Raw genomic sequence first — 7334 nt, forward strand, 5'->3', positions numbered from 1 at the left:
TGAGCTCATCTAAAGTGAGGACTAGTTATGCCTTGTAAAGCATTTATAAAGGAGATTTAAAGGCTGTTAAGGCCGGAAGTGACCGTAGAAACACGGCTAATGATGGCGAAGCATCTCGCTAGATTTCCAAACAGTGGTCTTGTGTCTCCACTAACTCACACTCAACATTCACACAAAGCCACAGTTTAACAAGCATAGACAAGCTGTCGAGCCACGCCGCCTCTGCTGACCTCCAAGATAACATTACGCTCTTAACCCTTGAGCTCAGATATCCAGTTTCTCTGGGTAAGAGATTGAGACGGACCAGTGTGATCAATAAAGGCGGAGGTAAATGAATAACGCAATTATGCGAGACAACGGTTTGACTGCCTCCGTCAGAAATGATGAATTGCATGGTGTGCAAAAAATGATAGTCGCTGCAATAGATTAGCACTTCAAATCGGTTTCATCCTCATATGCCCTCGCTCTTACAGATGAAATAGATCAGGTTCATTAATTCATCATTTGCCAATTGGATTACGGGGAAACAAATGTATGAGAAGAAAGCAGAGGTCATGACCTTGTAACCATTAATGTGTAGTCCATCAATAAAGATGAAGGCACTGTTATAAGTGAGAGCATGAAGGGTCAGAGGTCATTGATCTGGGGCATTCCTGTGAAAAGGTCGCATTGACCTGACAACATCCATAAAAACATCAAACTTCACACAGACAGTCTCAATTCCAGACTTTCTCCAATACGGTCCTGTAGTGTATTGACTTCAGATGAAATCGAGACCTGAGTTGCATAATCTTAGACACTGTGTTAAGACTGTGTCTTAAAGTCCCCCTGTAGTCAATCATTTCATCCCTTAAAACTCACCCTTGATCACCAAAATTACATATTTAAATAATTTTTCTTTGAAAAAAATGTCGTCATGCCTTACATTTCGCTTGACTGTAACTCGACACCCTTGCCTCATTTAGTATGCGTGGTTCTATGAATATGCAAATGAGCCCCGCCTCCACTCACTCACTCAGCTCAGAGATCCACTGGTTGACGATCACACGTTGATCTGATTGGTTACAAGGTGTTTGATTTCAAACCGTGTTTACTTTCTCTATTCTAATTACACCAATCTACCATGTTATGTAACTGACTTTAAAAAGTTAAAGTCAGTCTTCATGAAACACTTTAGATGACTCTCTTTTAAGACTGGTCTAAGCTGTTTATGCATCCGGACACTGTTTGTGCAAATCCACTGCAATGGAATGGGAATTTTGGAAATGTGACAAACAAACAAATGTGACAATAAATCAATTATGTATGGGTTTGTTCACCTAAAATGAAAATTCTGTCATCATTTACTCTCCCTCATGTCATTCCAAACACACAAGACTTCCGTTCATCTTTGGAAACACAAATGAAGATGTTGTTAATGAGATTTCTTTCACTCCATTCAAAGTCTTTTCAAAAACGTTTGGTGAACTAATCCTTTAACGTATATCTAATCATGAAGACTGCAGACAGCATCATACATGCATACTTTTACTCTTGTGTGTGTGTGTGTGTGTGTGTGTGTGTGTGTGTGTGTGTGTGTGTGTGTGTGTGTGTGTGTGTGTGTGTGTGTGTGTGTTATCTTGACACACCAATTTATGTAATTTTATCCGTTTTTTTGACGACTTTTGAGTGGGATCATTTCAATTGTGACGAGAGAAAACACCAAAACCTTCAAAATCATAATGACATTAGGACTTTTAGTATGTATGTATTAAGTATGGATATTATGACTACAATTGTATATGATATGAATTTTATGTGCAATTTTGTCTCATGCTAACTGTTAACAAAAAATATATATTTTGTAAAATCCGGTGAATTAAAGCAATATTAAATTAGTTAAAATGTATGAGATAATTTTTTTTAAATTTAAAAAAAAGATAAATATATAAACTGGTTATTGTGTATTTAGAACATATTCAGTGTTTTATTACAGAAACCTGACCAGTTTCAATTATTTATGACTGATGAATATTCGTCACATTGAGTTTATTTGTTAAAACTGTGCAATCCAAATGAATGGAAGTTTTATACGCAATTCAAATACATAAAACTTACATTTTGGCCTAAATAGTCGAAAAGAAAAGAAAATCTAAAAGTAGAGTTAAACTCTAAATTCTGACTGAATGCAATTCTGAGAGCCATTTAACAGCCACTATATGCACACCAAACATCTCATTTTCAAAACGCTCATTCTGTGATGAATATTCACATACGATCAGTACAAAACGTTGTTGTGAAGCGAGCCAAACGCAGCAGTGATCGTGTGATCGGAGAGCTTCGTGTCCTGTATGTCTGTGTGCATATTCACCTGTTATCAGGTGTGATTAAACAGCTCAGATATCGCATCCAGCAGAAAGAGTTTCCAAAAGAAACCTCCAGATCTTTGCGTCGCAGTGTACGTTGATTAGAAAGATTTCCTCGTCGCAGCACATTTTCCCTTTCATTGCTCTCCACAGTAGACGAGCTCCACTGCACATTGATTAACCTTCGCCCGATGAAGAGAAGATTCAGAAGGACACTCAGCGGCTCTCGATGCATTTCCATCAAGCTTTGTCATCTCATTCTAGAGGCGCACTGAATCATTTCCATGTGAACAAAGAACTGCAGGTCCCTCATCAGCAAATAAATATTTATGAAGCCTTTAAGTTGAAGAGCACAGGGGAAAGTCTACCCGGTTACATAACACACATTTGGCCACTATCAGCACTCTCGCTGTTGTCGTTGTTGTACATCTCAATGCGGTTTTGCATTTTGATGAAAGCAAATGTGTGCCGGCATTATCTGATATTAGAGGTGACTTTGTTGAGAAGAATATAGATTGCTAGGTGCAGATGAGCAGGTGCTGGATGCTCTTAAAAGAGTATTTCAGTTCCATCATTATTTGCACTCATCTTCATGTTGCTGCAAGCTGAATGATGCTATTATTATCATCATTTTTTCTATGGAACATAAAAGGAAGAACCTTCATGCAGCTCTTTTCCATGCAACAACAGATGACTGATGAAATATATAAGGTGCATGAGTCGCACGGACTTTAATAAGTGCTTTTCTTTACTTTTGTTTTGTCATGGTAAGAATATCAGTATAGCAAACAAAAAACAAAAAAAATATGTTTGGATGAACCATCCGTTTAATATGCAGTGCTGCTCTTTCAGGCAATCTCTTTTAATGTGGTTTTGCAGTAATGCATATGATAGAACATATGGCATTTAAATGTGATACTCCATCTTTCTAAATATGCTCATATTTCTTGAGAAAATGCACTGGAAGGATTTTCACACTCTCGTGTCGTATGGTGTTTGATGGCATATTCATCCATACGCTTTGAGTGAAATGTGCCTTCAAGGAATACGTAAATATCTGTAGCAATTTCGACACACCTTTGAGACATCCATCTGGCCTCTGCACTCCGTCATGGTTTTATATTGAAACGTATTTGATTGCTTGCGGTGTTTGCTCAGAGGACAGAAAGCAGCGTGATCTGATCTCATCTGAACTGCTCTTGGAGTTGAGTGATTTAACTCACTGCTGGGTCACACACTGTCCGTGTTACTCAACAAATGCATGTAATCAAGTAAACATCATTTAACCGTGTTCTTTCTGTGAAAAAGGTGCAGGATGTCCTGATATTATGTATATAATATAAAAGTTCATTGCAGTTGCAATGTCAATATCATTCAAATTCACCTGCAAACACACAGTATGTACTATATTGCACAAAATGTATACTAAATGATCACACAGCTCTATATAAAGTTGGATATTTTGTATAAACATACATCATACACAAGTAGAGGGATATACACTATATAGCAAAACTGCTTGATTGTTTATATTAACACAAAATGTAAACTAGATATAGAGCTGTGCAATAATATAAATTTGAATATATCCAACTTTATTATATGCATATATAAACATTAACATCATGGTTTTCTGTAGAGCTGCTTTGAAACAGTGTGTATTGTGGAGTTGACTTGATTGTCACATTTGACTACTGTAAGTGGATTGATGACAAAATTCAGTGTTACAAGCCAATCCTGTAAGGACATTTGCTGCTTGTATAAACTCAGATGGTCGAACCAAACACATTCCTCCTTATATCTCAGGCCTTACACAGCTTGTTGTTAAAGTCCAGCTGTCACACACTCCCTCAATATACTAACTGTTGTTATATTTGACGTAGAATTGATCCTCGGATTAAGTAAGACACAGGTAACAATATGCTTGAAATTGTTAAGTAAAGTTAACATCAAAAATACAAATTACTTGTTTGGTAGTAGGTACACATACTAAATAAAAAAAAAACTCAAACTAGCCTTATAGCTTGCGTTATATTGCAGGAGTACAGACCGACAGTGATAATATCTAAATATGTGAACATATCCTGACACACATCCGAAGTTTCAGGAGAACAGGTTCAGTATTGAGAATGCTTGGATGGCTGGTTGTTAATACAGGCATTGCTCATGAATGAGATGTTCAGTCTGTGTAAACCCAGGGCTTTGAAAGGAGTCTCTCTGTCACTACCAGTGGCAGCTGGGAACAATAGCTCATTGTTGACGCCCAGGTCTATTTTGGATTTCTTCCTTTTATAGTGTGTTATAGGACCTGCTTGTCAGGCTGATCTCTCCTCCCTGGGGTCAAATGATATAAAAGCTTTAACCGACAATCTGCCCTGAGCTGCTCCCTGCCATCCATTCTGTTGTTCTGACTCTCCCCACTCATCCAGGAGACTCCTCACATCAGCATCATGGCTCCCAAGAAAGTCGAGCCCAAGAAGCCAGAACCCAAGAAGGCTGAACCCAAGAAAGAAGCCGCTCCGGCTCCAACGACCCCCAAACCGGCTCCCCCGCCAGAGCCCGAGGTTCCCATTGAGCCCCCATTCGATCCCAAGTCCATCACGCTGGAGTACAGCGCGGACCAGATCGAAGAGTTCAAGGAGGCATTTCAACTGTTCGACCGCACGCCGAAAGGAGAAATGAAGATTACGTACGCCCAGTGCGGGGACGTGATGCGAGCTTTGGGCCAGAACCCGACCAACGCAGATGTGCTGAAGGTCCTGGGAAAACCCAGACCGGAGGAAATGAACGCCAAGCTGGTGGACTTTGAGACCTTCTTGCCGATGCTGCAGCATATCTCCCGCTCGAAGGATCAGGGCAACTTTGAGGATTTTGTGGAAGGACTGAGAGTTTTTGACAAGGAGGGCAATGGGACCATCATGGGGGCCGAGCTTCGGCACGTTCTGGCCACGCTGGGAGAGCGGATGACCGAGGATGAGGTGGATCGACTGATGGCCGGACAAGAGGACGCCAACGGCTGCATCAATTACTCTTCATTTGTCAAACACATCCTGTCAGGTTGAACTGGATTGGACTGAATGGATGGTGTGGGTAAATAATCAGTGTGGGTGAAATAAGAAAACTATTTATAATTTCATTTCCCTGAAATGTATCGTTCTCATTGTTTGAATAATAGCATTTAAAATGTCAAACATTGTGTTTTCACAAACACTCTCTTCGCCTACAAGACTTATATTTTTGTCTATACATTCTGACTCATGTGAATATGATGGCATATGTGTTATACAATAAAAACAAACAGACTGACATGGATTTTTTTATGAAGAAGGCACAATATTGTTTACATTGTGCAATGGGGTTGGATGCTGTAAAGCTCAAAAAAAGGTGATTTATACTGTATTACAAGTAAAGCAATGGCTTTGTGTGAGGAATTGATGGAAATTGAATATTTGCTGTAAATCTTCATTCTTGTTCACACAAATTAACATCAAGATGTGCCACACTAACTTTGATATCAAAGGCACACAAGAAAACTATTTATAATTGTACTTCCCTGATATGTGGTAGTGGTAGAAGGGGTGGTAGTGGCGCAGTGGATAAGACACATGCCTTTGGTGTGAGAGACCCGGGTTCGAATCCACTGTGAGACACCAATGTGTCCCTGAGCAAGACACTTAACCCCTAGTTGCTCCAGAGGCGTGCGACCTCTGACATATATAGCAATTGTTAGTCGCTTTGGATTAAAAGCGTCAGCTAAATGAATAAATGTAAATGTAAATGTAAATATGTATCGTTCACATTGTTTGAATAATAGCCTTTAAAATGTCAAACATCACAGTGACGTTCTGCGTTTTCACAAACACTCTCTTCGCCTACAAGACCTTTTTTTTCTATACATTCTGACTCATGTGAAAATGTTTTGTAGATTTTGTCCAATGGCAAATGTGTTCAGTCACAAAACAATAAAAACAAACCGATTGGCATGGACTTCACTTTATTTTTTTATAAAGAAGGCACAAAATTGTCTACATTGTAATTGTAATGCAATGGGGTTGGATGCTGTCAAGCTCAAACAATTTGATTTATACTGTATTCCAAGTCTTCTGAAGCAATGGCTTTGTGTGAGGAATAGATTGGATTTTTGCTCATTGTAAATTTCCTTCTGCTTTAACTCTTATTCTTGTTCACACACATTAACACGTGGCCCATCAAGATGTGCCACACTGGCTTTGATATCAATGACACACAAGAACCAATATTATTTGATCTAATAGACATGGCTAAATATAGTGTTTGAAAGGAAAGTGACCTAGTTAATTATGGGCGAACTATTGCTTAAAGCTCCAATTTTAATGCAATTCAGTGGTTGCATGGTAATGAGGAAACACAACATTTGCTTCCACTGCCCCAAACCACTACACGTCTGATCCTGACATATGGAAAGTCTACAATAGGAGAGAAAAAAAAAAGGTGCTCTGAGAATGTTCAATTAACAATCACTTGCAAGTATTTTGTATTAAAATGGTTCTCTGTGCTATTAGTACAATGACACATTCTTAATGAAGTTTTGATTCACTTCCATAATGAATCACATTTAGCTCTTGATGTGAAAGCAGTCTTGCCGAACATAACTCATGCAGCAATCCTGCGCTTTTGAATCCGTGACCTTTTCCCACACAGCCTGCAGAGTCTGGGCTGCTTTTGAAGACATCTTGGGATTTCACTTTGATGAGGTATGGAGCTTCTCTCTCTATACGAAGGCCAGGCACATGGACTGTGTCCGTGCATCAATGGGAATGTGGGCTATGTAATCTCGGCTCAGGAGAGCCAGGTCTTCCAGCCGTGTACTTAGGAAATGCAGCTATCTATGGGATGTAGGGAGAGAGAGTACTTGAAAGGGTGGCCAGCATCGCAGGAGAGGAACAGGGGGTGATCTTTAAACACTATCCTCCTGTCATCAGGCTGACAGCTGCCCTAGGTCTCCCGTCT

The 7334-nt window shown here is 39.5% G+C and overlaps 1 protein-coding gene across 1 annotated transcript; it reads left to right on the forward strand.

Moving 5' to 3' along the window:
• Positions 1-4738: 4738 nt before the first annotated feature.
• Positions 4739-5653, forward strand: LOC309499455 (myosin light polypeptide 6). The gene has a single exon (XM_082170693.1). It carries the CDS (start codon positions 4796-4798, stop codon positions 5405-5407), a length of 612 nt encoding a protein of 203 aa, XP_082026819.1. The 5' UTR covers positions 4739-4795; the 3' UTR covers positions 5408-5653.
• Positions 5654-7334: the final 1681 nt, after the last annotated feature.

This window comes from Leuciscus leuciscus, assembly GCF_965113295.1.
Source record: "Leuciscus leuciscus genome assembly, chromosome: 5".
Classification (NCBI taxonomy): domain Eukaryota; kingdom Metazoa; phylum Chordata; class Actinopteri; order Cypriniformes; family Leuciscidae; genus Leuciscus; species Leuciscus leuciscus.

Excerpts from the sequence above, each read along its gene's own strand:
- LOC309499455 (XM_082170693.1), top strand. The coding sequence starts at position 4,796 with ATGGCTCCCAAGAAAGTCGAGCCCAAGAAGCCAGAACCCAAGAAGGCT.